The 18,783-nt window shown below is 38.6% G+C and overlaps 1 protein-coding gene across 1 annotated transcript in view; it reads right to left on the reverse strand.

The window, feature by feature from the left end:
- Positions 1–508: 508 nt before the first annotated feature.
- LOC117479719 (chemokine-like protein TAFA-5) overlaps positions 509–18,783 on the reverse strand; it is a 40,902-nt gene continuing 22,627 nt past the window's right edge. Inside the window, exons 3-4 of the mRNA XM_034126808.1 lie at positions 6,835–6,962; positions 509–553 (exon numbers count right to left, since the gene is read on the reverse strand). Coding sequence (XP_033982699.1) covers positions 545–553; positions 6,835–6,962 — 137 coding nt within the window. The 3' untranslated portion in view covers positions 509–544. The remainder of the gene's footprint in view (positions 554–6,834; positions 6,963–18,783) is intronic.

Below are 18,783 nucleotides of genomic sequence, written 5' to 3' on the forward strand. Positions count from 1 at the left end.
TAAAAAGAAAATACTCCAGTAAAGTACATCAAGATTTTATTTGAGTGAATCTACTTTCCACCAATAGTGCTTCCTGCTGTGGATGACTGTCATTTTAAAATATGTCTTTAGGTTTCGGCTCAAAGTTCATAAAGGTTGATGATTTTCCACCTCCTCCTCGTCACAGAAACAACAACCCTCCTCATATAATACATCTTTATATCATTAACTCAGATATAATTTCACTTTGTTCAGTAATACTGTATAATATCACAATGTGTTTGTTTCTTTACATACATATGGTGGTGTGTCTAAAAACGTCTCGTTGTCCACTCTGTTCATCTTTGGTCTGTAAAACCAGAGTTTTTTGCAGAACAAGAAGAAAATTCCATCCTGCAGTTATAGTAATAATCCGTTTCCGGTTGTTTTTCCACAGGTGGGCAAAACAGGAAGTGGTAACGTCCCTGTTTTCTGGATCATTGGCTCTTCAGCAGCGTTGCCGGATGCTTGGTGATGATGGACGATGGGAAACAGTCTTTATTTGGGAGGGTCTGTCCTCGCGGTGTCAGGAGACCTACGGGACAGAAAGAAAACCCATTACATTTCACTGTAATTTAAAAATGTTCGGTCAAACTCTAATGGAAACACTGCTTCCTGTCTATGGCTCTCAGCTGCAAGCCCATTGGTTCCTACTGGGGTTGGTTTCGACATAAATCTTTAAAAACCCAAGCTTATAGTTTCTTTCTTAAAAAGACTCAGTAGTTTCCTGAAAGCAGAAGCAATGCACCTCTCAGTACATCTTCACCTAAATTATTCATCCCCCCCCCCCGCTGTTCGACGGCAGCTTGAATCCTAAAAGAGCTGGAGGAGTCAGACAAGGACGATCCGGATTACAGCGGGAATTCATACATCACTCTGCAGACAGCATCAACATGCAGCGCGGGCCTAAACGCTGACAGCTGATTAAACATGGAGGTGACGCTGCGCGATGCGTTCCTGCAGTCAGAGCACACGCTAAACATCTTGGAAGGGAAAGGCAGAACTCTGAAAACAACCTGGGAACTGAGACGTGGTTACAGAATTCTAGACTATAGTTCAGCAGGAAGAAACAGGAAAGATGATTTAGCCTCAATCAGGTTATATGCAGTGTTTCTTTAAAGTCTCGAAAACATCATAAATAATCAGCTTATTCTGGACAACTTTTTTTGTTCCCATGTGGTTTTGACTCAGTGGGATTATGTTTGTATTACTATATCATTACTTTACTAATGTATGACTTACTTCAAATTAGAACAGGATTAGACATGTTTACATGCTTTAATGTTCGAAAAGGTCATTGGTCAAAAAGGTCATTGGTTAGCTGGCCGGCTCTGTTGTGATTGGGCAACCGCTTAGAGATGTCCCGCCCCTTAGCCTGTATCACATACAGTACAATGTGTTGGAGTGCTAGCCAATAGAAGCGTGAGTGTTACATAATGATGTCACTATGTTCTGGAAGTAAACAAAGGAGTCCAATGGAGGCGTTTCAGACAGTGAGGGGGAACACAGGGATTTTAGCCTTTGAAGACCATTTACATACACAGAAACCTATAGGAAAGAGAAAACCCATAAAAAGCGGAATGGGGCCTCTTTAAATACTACTTATTGTTTCTAGACCAGCAACAGTTATGTTTAAAACCCTGAAGTCACTATACAACGGATTTAATATTTAAGTTCTAAAAGTAATTTTGCAGTATATTTTCTGTAAAAGCTTACTATTTTATACGACGCTTCTGGATGAATATGACTGTTGCACTAATGTGTATTTTAATTTAAACTGCATTACAAGCCAAATGATGTGCTCATTTTAACCCCTTTATAATGTGTTGGCTAGTTTCTATTCTGCAGCAAAAAATTAAATTGTAAAAGTTTTGTCCTGAGACAACCACATATCTCTCTAAAGTCAACTTTCCATTTGTTTCTCTTAAAAACAACCCTTTTTTCAGCTTGAGGATGATGCATTTTCCAACATCACATACAGTGACAAAGGCTGTCAGATTAATGTAGAAGTATAAAGTTGCATAAAATAAAAATACTTAAAGTTAAGGTAAAGTTGTACTTCAATTCAGTACCTGGGAGTATGACCGACGGAGGACGTCCTTGGTTTGAAGTAGAAAACAAAATAAAAAATACCACCTTTTTGTTTATAGGTTTCAGTCAAACTGAGCAGAAACAAGGTGAAAAGAAGCAGCTGCAATCTTTCAAAAAAAACATGTAGGATGTTCACTCTTTGGATTTGCATCTCGCCATGTTCACATTCAAAGTAAATAGTTGTCCTTCCTTCCAAGGAGAATTGGATTTCTGTCTGATTGAGCAGACTGTGATTTGTTCCTCTATGTTTTTCCCTCCCGGTGTGACTGAAAATACATTTAAAGTACCTCTGCAGGCTTCAACACACACTCCAACATACAGACAAATGCAGACAGGTAAAGTCACACACTTTGTTCAAGGACAGTTCTGTTTGAACAGAAAGAAACTCTAGGCGAACGGATGGCAGCGAGACAAAAATGAGTTCTGCTCTCTGCTGCAATGCCTGATTACATCTCAGCAAATTACACCTCGCTCTGCAGACTGTAATGATCATGTACGAGGGTTAGAAATGAAATGTTCAACGCTCCCGGCTGAAGAGATATGAAGAGAAGTCTGCAGGTTTAACCTCTTTAACAGACCTGAAAGCACCTGACACTTTAATTATTAAAAAATTGTCCAAGGTAGACATTTTAGTTACACATGCTGGTGGTGCAACTTACTGAAGGGACTTCCTTCCAATCATGGATGTATAACAAAAACCGGATACAGCGGTGGAGGCGGGACCCCGTTTATTCCTATGAAAGTTGCTCTGTGGCGAATGAAGCCCAAAACCTGTATCTGTAGTTTTTGCTTAAGCCCTGCCTACGATTTCCCGCTCTCGGCTAGGTCAAATGAATGGAGAGGGAAAAACACTCTGGATTCGGCTTTTGGCGCATTTTACAACTTTTAAACCCTAAAGATTTCACTAAGGGTAATACAAGTGTTCGTCGGGGGAAGTTCATTTAGTTTTTAGTTCGTTTATAGCCCAACATTAGCCGCCTTTAGCTTAGCCACCATTAGCTTAGCCACCATTAGCTTAGCGGTGGTGACATGAAGTCATGTGACCGTGCTGTAATTCCTTTATAGCCCAACATTAGCCGCCTTTAGCTTTGCGGTAGTGACGTGAAATCATGTGACCGTGCTGGAGTTCCTTTATAGCCCAACATTAGCCGCCTTTAGCTTTGCGGTGGTGACGTGAAGTCATGTGACCGTGCTGCAGTTCCTTTATAGCCCAACATTAGCCGCCTTTAGCTTAGCGGTGGTGACGTGAAGTCATGTGACTGTGCTGCAGTTCCTTTATAGCCCAACATTAGCCGCCTTTAGCTTAGCGGTGGTGACGTGAAGTCATGTGACTGTGCTGCAGTTCCTTTATAGCCCAACATTAGCCGCCTTTAGCTTAGCGGTGGTGACGTGAAGTCATGTGACCGTGCTGTAGTTCCTTTATAGCCTAACGTTAGCTTTTTACTTCAGAAATCATAAAGTGGTGTTAATATGTGGAGATTAACCTGTTGAACAAAACCTGTAAGTATCATAAAGGTGTGTTTGCCACAGAACTCATTTTCTCAAATATTCAAAAATCCATTGGGAAAACACACAACCAGTCTCTGACGTTAATAAAATAAAGTTTCCGTCTGCAGCTCGTTTAAAGGAGATAAATATTAAGAAGAAACACAATTAGAGAGGACAGAAACAAGCTTAATCTTGTTGGTTACACATTAGTTTAAATCACATTACTGCACAAAGTTATCAGAGGGATGTGTGTGTGTGTGTGTGTGTGTGTGTGTGTGTGTGTGTGTGTGTGTGTGTGTGTGTGTGTTTTCTGTTGTTTCCATGATGAACACAGCAGCTGGGAGTAAACTGGGAAGCAGGCGGCCTTGTTTCCGACATAATTGCTTTGTGATGAATTGTGGCTGGTGCTGAGAAACAATATAGGGCTGCCTTACTATTTATTTCACTTCCAAAGCAAAAACAAACCAGAAATCAAGTCATTAATATTCCAAAGCTGTGGCTTCCTAAAATAGTACATCGAGCAACAAACCAATTACAAAATATATACATATTGTTGAAGCAGACACATGTTTTGAATCCTCCGCTGTAGCTCTGGTGCACATGACAACAAAGACTGTGAAGTAAATGTTCTCACACAAGGAGCAATGTTTCTAAATGCTGTCGCCCTTTAAGAAGGATGGTGTGTTTTGTTAGACTATAAAGTAGTGTTGTAGTCAAGACCACCTTAACCAAGACCAAGACAAGACCAAGACTTTAAGAGGTCGAGACCAAGACCAAGGCTTGTGGTGGTTTGTGTAGCCAAATTGAATTATCGTTGAATTTCCCGACATCTTCACTTCAAGACCGTTTGAGTGTGTGTGAATGCGGAGTGTGTGATGGAAACTTCTGAAGCAATTGGAAACAGGACTCAGAGAGACACGAGGAGAGCAGGAACTTTGATGGCAAACACTGACGGTTTATTTGGAGCTTCGGCCGGAGAATTCACAAGACATGTCATGAGCCACGTGTTGACACAGGTTGAGATCCCAAATCAATTCTCAAGAACTCTTCTGTAGTTCAAGGTTTTAACTAGTTAAGAGTGTAATAATCAACATTCTTCATCAGCGAGACTAAAGAAATATGGACCCTGAATCTAACTAGAGCTGTCGTCCATAGAAAATAATGTGCGGCAGTGAACCTACGTTCCAGAAAAGAAGGGCCTCTAGATGTCCCTGAACAATAAACTACCTCATGTCAGCTTGTGCTCGGTCATAAGCTGGCAACAACAATGCGCCCAAGCTGCCCCTCCTTAAGAGAGATAGCAGCAATACCCGAAGGCCGTAGACCTATGCCATGAGAAAGAGGCAGTGAGAAGAGAAAAATATGAACTGTGTCAAAGGTTGAATACCTAAGGAAATTATTCCTTAACAGAGGGGAGAGGTGAGGGAGGAGAATGCCGTTATAGACCAGTCCCATTTTTACTTGTTGTCTCTTGAGTGAGTGCTTTAAAGTAAGTCAGTGAAGTCACGTGATTGGTTGCATTTCGAACAGGGCGGTTTGCAGAACGTAATTTGTTCCTCTGATCTCTCTTTCTGAGCTCTAATGAACGCTCGCTCCGATCCTCGTGTAAACACAGCCATGGTTTTGCGTCGGCGCTGCTTCTCTGAGATTCAATTTGCTTCCCAGCGAGGCAATCAGATGTGCTGTCCTTCATTAGCAAGAGGAGCATGTTTGTGTGCAGCAGAAAAAGCAGAAGAAGAAGAAGAAGAAGAAGAAGAAGAAGAAGAAGAAGAAGAAGAAGAAGAAGAAGAAGAAGAAGAAGAAGAAGAAGAAGAAGAAGAAGAAGAAGAAGAAGAAGAAGAAGAAGAAGAAGAAGAAGAAGTAGCTGGAGGCGTCAGACGCAACAACACGCCGCCATCTTTGAGACAAACGAGGTGAGATGTCGGAGAGAAGCTGAAGTACGGAGGATCAAATATCTATCATAAGGCTGTTCTTTAGTTAATCATTTGAGCTACATTCTAATTTAAAATACAGATACATTCATCATTTATCCTTATTCATTTATTTACACTGATTTCTTCCCTATTTATATTTTTTGGTATTGTTTATTTTTCTAATTAATGTATTTTATTTGCACAATCATTTCCTTCAGGATAAATAAAGTTGTATTTTCTATTTAAAAAAGGATTACAGGAAAGAGACATTTTAGTTAGTAAACAACGCATTATCTTCAAATTTTCTTTAATGTGTGTTTTTTTCGAAAATAGACCTTAATCTTTCGCGTTCACTTTAAATTTAAGTGTCAATGTTGTAAAATGATAAAAACTGAAAACCGGAATATTTGTTAAGGCTGCAATAAAGAGAAAATAGATAGATGCCATTTATTAAAAGAATACATTTAAATGTATTCTAAAATGGAGCATCAATTTCTTCCAATGTATTTCTGATTTAAACAAATGATTGAGACCTTGCATTTGGTCTTTTGTGCAGACATTCTATGATGAACATCACTGTGTTTTAATCAGAGTAAACTTACAATTAGACAGAGTTAGAGCCACATGGAGGGTTTTCAAAAGACGCTAATGAAAGCAGATAATCAGCCACGACACAGAATAGAGAGACGATGAAGAGCTGTGTTTAAAAAAAACAGCAAATCCTGAACGAGGTTTGGTTGATGTGATGATCTTCATGAAGAGGCTTTTCAAACTCCTCCAGTTAATCAGCCGCTGTGAGGAGTGCTCATGGGTAGCAATTACTCAATCAACACCCACCCACACACACACACACACACACACACACACACACACACACACACACACACACACACACACACACACACACACACACACACACACACACACACACACACACACACACACACACACACACACACACACACACACACACACACACACACACACACACAAAGAGGCTGTGATTTGATAAGGGCCAGCAGCGTCCTCATTAGAATGTATTAGAAGCTGATGTTAAAATTAGATGTTGATGAAATTAAATACACAGAGAGGAGAAAGGGACCTTAGTCACACAAAATAAACATTACAGATTTATTCTCATGTTCCTTTTTTGATATTTCTAACAGTATGTGAACTATAAAACAAAGCTTGTGTCCTTTACACACACGTAGCTGAAATTAAATGTATAGTAAACATGAATGTAATGAATCTCTATCTGTACTGTTTCAGTTGTTTCAGTGCAGTGTTTCAGTCCCATGTGGTCAGGTTCTGGTTCAGTTCTCACCGTGGTGGTTTTGACCCGGCCTCCTGGTTGCGTGCAGGTCCAGCCCGACTGATTGACCAGGAGACCACAACCTTCATCGTCCAAACACGGAGCCATCTCACACCACTGCCGAGTCCACACGATACCAACTGAGGAAGAGGAGGAGTAGACACAGGTGAGTTTCGGTCTTTCTATCTTACATTGCATTTCATTTAGCTGACGCTTTTATCCAAAGCGACTTACAATAAGTGCATTCGACCAAGAAGATACAAACTTGAAGAAAACAGAATCATACATCAGGTTTCATAGCGCCAAACCATTTTAAGTTAACATTACTCTCTATCATGTGACCCAGTTCCTTCCTGCCATTGAACATTCCCTTTGTGTGAAACATAGACATATGTTGAGATAAGATAAGACAAGGTATTACTTTATTGATCCCAATTTGGGAAATGTTTTTGTTGCAGCAACATGAAAAGACATGGAATTGTACAATAAAATAAACAAGAAATTAGAAAATATACATATTTAATTTACAAATTAACAATGACAAAATGTTTAGATAATGTTTAAAGGGGACCTATCATGCAAAATGCACTTTTGTACGTCTTTTATACATGAATATGTGTCCCCGGTGTTCCAGGGAACTCACCAAGTGTCAGAAAACACAACCCTCTCTATTTTCCTCCATACCCAAATCTCTAAAAAAGGGGCTGCAACGGATCTGATAAAAACTGATCCAGATTTGAACACTGTCCTGACGTCAGGACGGTGGTGCTACGGCTATTGGGCCAACTCCACCAATCAGGAAGAGACAGCCACGGCCATTGCCGTTCGAAAGCGCTGGAGACGCTGTAGTACATATGCCAGGCCAGTAGATGGTGCTGTTCTCACTGAATCTGCCCTTGCAAAAACAGAGCTAAAAAATGTCAAATTGAGCAAAATGAGGCATGGCTAAAATGCATGATCTGTTTGGTATTTTGAAGGAAAAAAAAGTATAAATATGCCTTATATAGGTATGGTCCTACACTATATTATTATAATATAGCATGATAGGTCCACTTTAAGAGAATTGATAGGATTACTTCTTTATTTCTACTATATGGTGGGCAGAGTTCCCGTTAGCCGGTAATTACCGGACAATGACCGGTAAAATATGCTGAAGTCCGGCAAATCTAAATCTCTCCGGTCAAAATGTCCGGTCAAAATAATTTTCCCTTAGCGCAATACCGCATCAGTTGCGCCACTTATGTGACAGACAAGAATAGTATGTGACAGACAAAAGAGTATGTGACAGACAAAAATTGTCAATTCTAATGTCTAACACTTAATGTGGAGAAAGAGATGTCCTGTATGGGTTGATTGTGCGTTGATCTGTTGGTAATGCCTCGGGGTTCCGGTGGGCATGTAAACAAATGCATAATGCTGCGCTATACTTTGTGGCCTCATCCGGTTGCATAGCGACGCTTATTGTTTAGGTGTCTTTTAACAAGCAGGTAGTCATATCATTAGCTAGAACTAGCTAGATCTGATCGATATGGACATAAATGCGAGTAAAGTCTAATCTGACAGGAGAGAGAGATCGGCTGCTGCTGACGAGTCGACACGCAGCTCTGCATGATCCCCTGCAGCGGCGAGCAGAGCAAAACACACTTCAGGTTAGAAAATCACACGTAGCTATTTTAATTACCTCTCAAACTACCTAAACTAGTTATAGATATGTTTAGTTTTACTGTCGGGTCACTCATTACTGGATCCGCGAGCTGCATGATACTGACGGGCTGTCAGGAGAAGGAGAGAGCGCTCCGTTTATTATTCCCGCGTTTTTGTAAATTACTGTACACTTTTGAATAATGTAGTTAATCTACTATAATTAGTTTGTTTAATGTCGAATCATATCAATTTGTTTTAAAGCTCAATAAATAACAAAGAAGACCTTTAACCGGCACTTATCTAATTTTGTCCGGAAGATTTCAACTTTAACGGACATGTTGACCGGCAAAAAAATATTCTAACGGGAACTCTGATGGTGGGACTGTTAACTGTGTGCAGAACTTCTTTATCCTCTGAGGATGAAGTTGCTCTGTTCCCACAATTTGAGATGGATTTCAATTGTATTTTAACTTATTACTTTATTCCCTATAACAAAAGACAAACTTGTTTATGAATCATTTATCATTTTCAACTATGGGAATTAAATATTTCCACCAGTTTTCACGCATTGATTTTCTACACAAGTAGGTATTATTTTAAGATAAATGCTGCGCTCATCCATTACCAACTATATGTTTCCTCTCTCCATTGATCTATTATAATGTCTTTATAATAAATAATGTTTCCATATGTTTCTGGTTAACAAGACACACTGCTCTAAAGAACAATTTATAATGTATATAACTTAATTATCCTAACATTATGACATTTTATTGTAAACATACAACTTTTTAGGACAATATCTATAGCACTTTTTCATATTTTCATTTTTTCAACATAACTTTTCAAATGTATTTCCTTTTTCTCAGAGATTCATTTTTATTAAACTTATCTTATTATTTATTCTCATCATTTTAAAACTTTCTATGGAACATCCCACTTTATTGTCTCTATTTTGAAACTGTTTTCTAAAGAGTACGACTTTCATTCTTCAAATCTCCAAAGGAAATGGAGACACAATAAAAGAACCAAACTAATCCCAGTCCAACATCAGAGGACATATTCTGTTTACTGTTCGTCCTCTTCATCACACTCCGCTATTTATAAAGAAATAGGACATTCTCACAACCACATTTGCATATTGCTGCTCTTTGATTGGCCCACTGAGAAAAATACGGGGTGATGAAGAGTAGGAAGATGAAGAGGAAAAGCAGTGTTATTAACATCTGAGAAAACATCGGGTCAAATATATCCTCACTTCAGTTCCTTTTATGGGTCAAGATGTAAAAACACTGGAGCCTACAATTCCCATAATGCAACCTGATAACCCCTTCATCGGTTATTCATACATTGTTACTCTAATGTATAACACACACTAATATAGGGACTTCACTCTTAATTTATTCAGCAGAATATGGAACAAACATCTGTCAGCAATTAACAGTGTGTGCATCTCGTTAAAGATGGCCGCCGGTCCCAGAGGAGGAAACAGAAAGTGATGTCCTAATTATGCAGAGAGCTTCTCCCATAACAACACAAAGCAGAAAAGCATTTCCTGAAACAAAGCATGTAATTAAGTATACGTGAAGTCTTCTCATATGATTACCATGAACACATCAAAGCTCTCAAACACTTATCATGTATATATTTATCATATTTATCCTTTCATGTATTATGTAACTCACAATAATGTATGATAATGAGATGGTTTGCTTGACCCTTGTGCAAAACAAGGACACTGTATGTAATGATTATGATATAAGAACAATGAATGAACAACACATCGTAACAAAACACAGGGGGTTTGGTAGGAAAAAGGACCCAAACTGGTATCAAAGTTTAAACCAAAAACAAGCTTTATTCTCAAGCTGATACGAAAGGGGGACCAGGTAATATAAAAATCACAGAACAAAGAAAAACGAACAAGCACTAACCACAAAACACGAGGAATAGGAGCAAAAACACGGACAGGGACAGGCAGGAAAACATTGTAAAGCATTACATCTTAACAAACTAGATCATAATGCATTAGATCATCATGTATATTTTTATCAAATGTTTGTAATATTAATGCAATAAATAACACCAAATCAAAACAACTCATGTTACATGCCACACAACGTACCATGAAGTAACGCAACTTGTCCAAACAAGTAATAATGACACTAATAATGATCAGAATCTAAGAAAATAAATGTATTGGAAATCAATGAATAACTCCAACACACACCGACACACACTCCAGCACTTGTGTTACGCCACACACACTGATCTTGTGTTACGCCACACACACTGATCTTGTGGTACGCCACACACACTGATCTTGTGTAACACCACACACACTGATCTTGTGTAACACCACACACTCTGATCTTGTGTAACGCAGTGGCGAGCCGTCAGGGCTCTCTAGGCCCTCTCTGAGGGCCTAAGATATTCTACAAAATAATATTTAAAAACATTTAAAACAAATATTTTTTTTGAATATATTTTTTTTGTTATATTTTTCATTAGTTTTACCAAAATAACTTGATTTAATTGTATTTAAAATAACATTTCCAAATAAATAAATCCTTCGAATCTGCCTATTCAGTTTCTGTTTGAATGTGAAGGGTTAAATGAAAGAAGCTCGTCTATGCGAGTCACTGTGAAGACAGGAGCTGATTGGTGGTCCTGCGGTAAATTCACAGAGGGCCCGCTATAGTAACTGAACGAGAGAGTAATGTCAAATGACAGTACAATTGACCAATCATATCTTCCCTCTAAATGGGTGGGTTTTATTATTGCGCACTCTATGACAAGTGTTGTGCGTCGGCAACTGTGTTAAATATTTTTTGTTAGCTTAGATATTTATGTTCCACTTCCTGTTTTATTTTGTATTCACCATGTCTCGTTTCTGGTTCCTTTTCTTCCTGTCTTGGTTGTTTTCCCGCCATCGTCAGTGTCTGCCCCGCCCCTGATTGTTTCTACCTGTGTCCACTTTCCTCGTGTATATAGTCCTGTCTCCCTTTGTTTGTTGCCAGATTGTCTTATGCCAAACTCTCCAGCGTTTTCCTATTGCATCTAGTTATTGTTACAGTCATTGTCCACATCTATAGTTATAGTAAGGTAAAGATCAGGTATTAGTATTTTTCTAGGATTTAGTTAGGTAAGCATTAGATTAGATTATTTATTGTAGGTATTTTTGTATTGGGTTATTTACAGGTGTTGTTTTGTGTGGTAGAGGGTCGCTTTCATTGATGCGTTTTGCACCCCGGGCCGTTGTTTTGATATTCCGCTGAAGTATACTGTGACGTAATAACTATTTTTTTTTTTTTCTTCGAGGGAAGGGGTGGGGGTCAGAGGGCCTATGTATAAAAGTCACGGCTCGCCACTGGTGTAACGCCACACACACTGATCTTGTGTCTGACCTCTCTCTTTCATTTGAGAATGAATTCTTCAGTCTTCACTTTACTGACCCAATCATCGCTCTCGTTCCAGCCTCGTTCTCCTTCCCGGCGCTAAATTACTGTGTGCCGGGGGAAGATGAAGAAAGAAGGAGAGTGTGAGTGTGTGTGTGTGTGTGTGTGTAGCGGCCTGTAATACATAACCAGGTAATCAGATCCCCCTGGAGCAGTGTGTGATTGTGATAGCCCGTTAGCCCCCAATTATCAAACCAATTTCCCATTGAACAGCGGCGACTCCTCTCAGCCATGATACTTAATTAAATCCTCACATTGCTCACACCTCCATCCTGATGGAGAGAGACAGACGCTCCGGGAGGAAATACTTCAACTGCTCTTTTTATACAAAGGTTATTTCTGTAAATTAGGTTAAGGATTGGAAATACAAATAACATTGGAATATTGAAACACTTTGGTAAAGCTTCTTGTTCTGTCTTCTCAGGAATCAGTTTACATTTGACAGTTTCATTAGTAAGTATTAAGTAGAATACATTTTAGTTTAGTGTTAACACTGTTAGTTAAATATACTATGAACTGACAAAACCCCGTTCAAGCCTCTTCAATGTAACACTGCAAAAAACGTGTAAAAAATAGTATTTATCAGCATTTATTCAATAAAGATGGAGGGTCACTTGTTCGTTCTGCACTGGAAAACAAATCTAAATAGTTTTCATGCTACATTGAGTGTGTGAATTATGCAGATTTTTCTTCTAACCCTAACCCTAACTGTAATTCATTTAGAGGAAAAACATCAGAATATTAGCTGATACACACTTTTTAATAGCAGCACATACTGAAAACACTGAAATGTTGACTTTAATTAAATGTATTATATTAACAAATTTGACCTAACTGTATTAGGTTAGTTGAAAGCAATAATATTAAGTTGAACCTACTCTTTTTTCAACTAACCTAATACACTTATGTGAAATCTGATGACATAATACACTTAATTAAAGTCATTATTTTTGTTTGTAAGGATCCCTAAAAAGACTAAACAACCAGGTGAAGATAGAAACCGGTCAAAAAGTTCCCCGTTAAGGATCTGTTTGTATCGGAGGATTAATCTCCGGTATCAGTGAACACCTGCAGCCTCAGCGCTCTGATTAATGAACGGCCGCGCCGCAGATCCATCCGCTGCCACCGCTCAGCGCAGTTCATTTATCCCCAAAAGAGAGGCGGCCATCTTGTAATCACTTCATTCATCAAACACGGCGTCCAGAAGGAGGGAAGCTGCCTCGTTCCCCGAGGACAAGAGGAGGGAACGTAAAGGACAAACAGATGGAGCAAGAAAGACCGTGTTATAGTCTCAACGCGGAAACCATTATTCCTCCTTTGAAGAACGGTCAGAACATCTTTAATTTTGTTCTCCTTTGTTAGTTTTTTAAGTTTTCATTTTCTTAGCTTTTCCACTTTTTAATCAACTTTCTTTGCTTTTATGTTTGATGGTGGTGCTTTTTTTCCCCGTCTTGCAGAGATTGTTCTACATTATTTTCTGCAGAGATGCAATTAATTAATCAAAGAAAAAAAGGAAGTTCTCTCATCATTATGAAATTCAGAATTATAATTATCATCCAGCTGTTGTTATATAGGTTTGTGTGCATGTAAATGGTCTGCAAAGGCTAAAATCCCTGTTTCTCTCCAAAACGCCTCCATTAGACTCCCTTGTTTACTTCCAGAACCTAATGACATCACTCTGTAACCCCTAGATTCCACCGGGTCCGTCTGCGGCGCGTTACGGGTGCGTTACGGGCGCGTTACGGCTGCGTCGCGGTGCTCACGGCGATCACGGCCACTCTAGTCAATGGGTGCTATTCCACCACACGCGGCGCGTTACGGCTCAGAAGCGTCCCAGAAGCGGCTCGGCGCAGGGCTCCTCTAAAATTAGGATCGAATCCTATTTTTGTCGCGGCGCAGCCGTAACGTAAGGTCGGGCAGGCAGGAAGTGAAACCTTCAGAGCATATATAGCATATATATATATAGATATATACACACACACAAACTAATTTTGCAGACCCTATCCCTCCGTAGTCTTTCAAGTAGGAGGAGAAATGCCAGCGTTCTCCTCCGGTTTACAGGCACTGTGTAAATTATATATATAGAATAATTATGATGATGAATGCATTTTTTTACCACTAAAATACAGCAACACATCTTTGATTCATGTCGTTTATAACTGGAATATTACAGTTATTATTAACTTTGTCTGTACAAAGTAGCCTGTCCAGGAAATATGCCCAAATCAACAAAAACTGCGAGCCGGCAGGCAAGAGCTCCGCTTCTGAAATGCTTCTGAAACGCGCCTGGTAGGGTATGACGCCGGAGGAGGCCGGACCAAAACCGCAACGCGGCGCAGACGGACCTGGTGGAATCTAGGGGTAACACTCGCGCTTCTATTGGCTAGCGCTCCAACACATTGTACATGATAGGCTCAGGGGCGGGACATCTCTAACCTGTTGACCAATCAAAACAGAGGCGGCCAGCTAACCAATCAGAGCAGACTGGGCTCTGGTTTCAGACATAGGGTGAAAAGAGGTGCTGCAGCACAAGTAGTATGAGAAAAATAAAGAGCTTTTTGAACATTAAGGAACATTAAATGTCACAGTCGAGACACTAAACACGATACGATACGATAATACTTTAATGGTCAGATCAAGTCTGACATTTGACATGCATCACAGCAGCTCCATGTGTAACATCAACATGGACAAATATCAATACATGAAAAAAACAAAATTACATTTAATTTAGCTGACGCTTTTATCCAAAGCGACTTACAATTACCAATTACAGGGACATTATTGTTGTGGCTTTTTTTCTGTCTCTTGTGTTGAATAAAGTCTGCTTTATTATTTGTCTAAACCCCCTCGTTGTTTTTCTCCCTGAGACATTAAAGGAGCTTCAGAGTTTATGTGACCTGAGATTGCAACAGAAAACACAAACTGACATAAATACAAACACCTGCTCTCTAAAGGTTACAGAGAGACTATAGTTTAAAAAAAAAGAAAAACATTTTTTTATAGCGCTTTTCCTGGTACTCAAATACGCTTTAACGACGATTAAGGGTGAAGTGCAGGCATTCAAAGGGTCAAAACACATTTTCTGTATAGTATCTCAACATTTAGCCAGTTTTTTAAATGAAAAAATTATTCAATCTGAAGGTGAAAAGTACATTCATATTCTTGTAAACTCTGCGTTCATTTATTATACTCCATATATCTGGGACAAACAACCAGAGAACTCACATCATTTAAATTGAGACCCTTCTATTTGTTGCTTCCTTTTATTAAATAAAACAACTAATCATATCTTACAATCCTCTTTAACTTTTATTCTTGTAATTTGTATCTGTTTTATTCAATTTTAGCATTTATATATCTATTCTCTTGGCTTTTTAATGACTGTTTTTGAAATGTGGTTCGATGTATTTATTATAATGTGTCTTTAGCACAATGCCCTAATGCTATTAATGTATGAGCATAAATATATAGATAAATAGATAATGAAACATTTCATCGTCCAAACACGGAGCCATCTCACACCACTGCCGAGTCCACACGATACCAACTGAGGAAGAGGAGGAGTAGACACAGGTGAGTTTCGGTCTTTCTATCTTACATTGCATTTCATTTAGCTGACGCTTTTATCCAAAGCGACTTACAATAAGTGCATTCGACCAAGAAGATACAAACTTGAAGAAAACAGAATCATACATCAGGTTTCATAGCGCCAAACCATTTTAAGTTAACATTACTCTCTATCATGTGACCCAGTTCCTTCCTGCCATTGAACATTCCCTTTGTGTGAAACATAGACATATGTTGAGATAAGATAAGACAAGGTATTACTTTATTGATCCCAATTTGGGAAATGTTTTTGTTGCAGCAACATGAAAAGACATGGAATTGTACAATAAAATAAACAAGAAATTAGAAAATATACATATTTAATTTACAAATTAACAATGACAAAATGTTTAGATAATGTTTAAAGGGGACCTATCATGCAAAATGCACTTTTGTACGTCTTTTATACATGAATATGTGTCCCCGGTGTTCCAGGGAACTCACCAAGTGTCAGAAAACACAACCCTCTCTATTTTCCTCCATACCCAAATCTCTAAAAAAGGGGCTGCAACGGATCTGATAAAAACTGATCCAGATTTGAACACTGTCCTGACGTCAGGACGGTGGTGCTACGGCTATTGGGCCAACTCCACCAATCAGGAAGAGACAGCCACGGCCATTGCCGTTCGAAAGCGCTGGAGACGCTGTAGTACATATGCCAGGCCAGTAGATGGTGCTGTTCTCACTGAATCTGCCCTTGCAAAAACAGAGCTAAAAAATGTCAAATTGAGCAAAATGAGGCATGGCTAAAATGCATGATCTGTTTGGTATTTTGAAGGAAAAAAAAGTATAAATATGCCTTATATAGGTATGGTCCTACACTATATTATTATAATATAGCATGATAGGTCCACTTTAAGAGAATTGATAGGATTACTTCTTTATTTCTACTATATGGTGGGCAGAGTTCCCGTTAGCCGGTAATTACCGGACAATGACCGGTAAAATATGCTGAAGTCCGGCAAATCTAAATCTCTCCGGTCAAAATGTCCGGTCAAAATAATTTTCCCTTAGCGCAATACCGCATCAGTTGCGCCACTTATGTGACAGACAAGAATAGTATGTGACAGACAAAAGAGTATGTGACAGACAAAAATTGTCAATTCTAATGTCTAACACTTAATGTGGAGAAAGAGATGTCCTGTATGGGTTGATTGTGCGTTGATCTGTTGGTAATGCCTCGGGGTTCCGGTGGGCATGTAAACAAATGCATAATGCTGCGCTATACTTTGTGGCCTCATCCGGTTGCATAGCGACGCTTATTGTTTAGGTGTCTTTTAACAAGCAGGTAGTCATATCATTAGCTAGAACTAGCTAGATCTGATCGATATGGACATAAATGCGAGTAAAGTCTAATCTGACAGGAGAGAGAGATCGGCTGCTGCTGACGAGTCGACACGCAGCTCTGCATGATCCCCTGCAGCGGCGAGCAGAGCAAAACACACTTCAGGTTAGAAAATCACACGTAGCTATTTTAATTACCTCTCAAACTACCTAAACTAGTTATAGATATGTTTAGTTTTACTGTCGGGTCACTCATTACTGGATCCGCGAGCTGCATGATACTGACGGGCTGTCAGGAGAAGGAGAGAGCGCTCCGTTTATTATTCCCGCGTTTTTGTAAATTACTGTACACTTTTGAATAATGTAGTTAATCTACTATAATTAGTTTGTTTAATGTCGAATCATATCAATTTGTTTTAAAGCTCAATAAATAACAAAGAAGACCTTTAACCGGCACTTATCTAATTTTGTCCGGAAGATTTCAACTTTAACGGACATGTTGACCGGCAAAAAAAATATTCTAACGGGAACTCTGATGGTGGGACTGTTAACTGTGTGCAGAACTTCTTTATCCTCTGAGGATGAAGTTGCTCTGTTCCCACAATTTGAGATGGATTTCAATTGTATTTTAACTTATTACTTTATTCCCTATAACAAAAGACAAACTTGTTTATGAATCATTTATCATTTTCAACTATGGGAATTAAATATTTCCACCAGTTTTCACGCATTGATTTTCTACACAAGTAGGTATTATTTTAAGATAAATGCTGCGCTCATCCATTACCAACTATATGTTTCCTCTCTCCATTGATCTATTATAATGTCTTTATAATAAATAATGTTTCCATATGTTTCTGGTTAACAAGACACACTGCTCTAAAGAACAATTTATAATGTATATAACTTAATTATCCTAACATTATGACATTTTATTGTAAACATACAACTTTTTTAGGACAATATCTATAGCACTTTTTCATATTTTCATTTTTTCAACATAACTTTTCAAATGTATTTCCTTTTTCTCAGAGATTCATTTTTATTAAACTTATCTTATTATTTATTCTCATCATTTTAAAACTTTCTATGGAACATCCCACTTTATTGTCTCTATTTTGAAACTGTTTTCTAAAGAGTACGACTTTCATTCTTCAAATCTCCAAAGGAAATGGAGACACAATAAAAGAACCAAACTAATCCCAGTCCAACATCAGAGGACATATTCTGTTTACTGTTCGTCCTCTTCATCACACTCCGCTATTTATAAAGAAATAGGACATTCTCACAACCACATTTGCATATTGCTGCTCTTTGATTGGCCCACTGAGAAAAATACGGGGTGATGAAGAGTAGGAAGATGAAGAGGAAAAGCAGTGTTATTAACATCTGAGAAAACATCGGGTCAAATATATCCTCACTTCAGTTCCTTTTATGGGTCAAGATGTAAAAACACTGGAGCCTACAATTCCCATAATGCAACCTGATAACCCCTTCATCGGTTATTCATACATTGTTACTCTAATGTATAACACACACTAATATAGGGACTTCACTCTTAATTTATTCAGCAGAATATGGAACAAACATCTGTCAGCAATTAACAGTGTGTGCATCTCGTTAAAGATGGCCGCCGGTCCCAGAGGAGGAAACAGAAAGTGATGTCCTAATTATGCAGAGAGCTTCTCCCATAACAACACAAAGCAGAAAAGCATTTCCTGAAACAAAGCATGTAATTAAGTATACGTGAAGTCTTCTCATATGATTACCATGAACACATCAAAGCTCTCAAACACTTATCATGTATATATTTATCATATTTATCCTTTCATGTATTATGTAACTCACAATAATGTATGATAATGAGATGGTTTGCTTGACCCTTGTGCAAAACAAGGACACTGTATGTAATGATTATGATATAAGAACAATGAATGAACAACACATCGTAACAAAACACAGGGGG

Source organism: Trematomus bernacchii, unplaced genomic scaffold (genome assembly GCF_902827165.1).
Source record: "Trematomus bernacchii unplaced genomic scaffold, fTreBer1.1, whole genome shotgun sequence".
Lineage (NCBI taxonomy): Eukaryota > Metazoa > Chordata > Actinopteri > Perciformes > Nototheniidae > Trematomus > Trematomus bernacchii.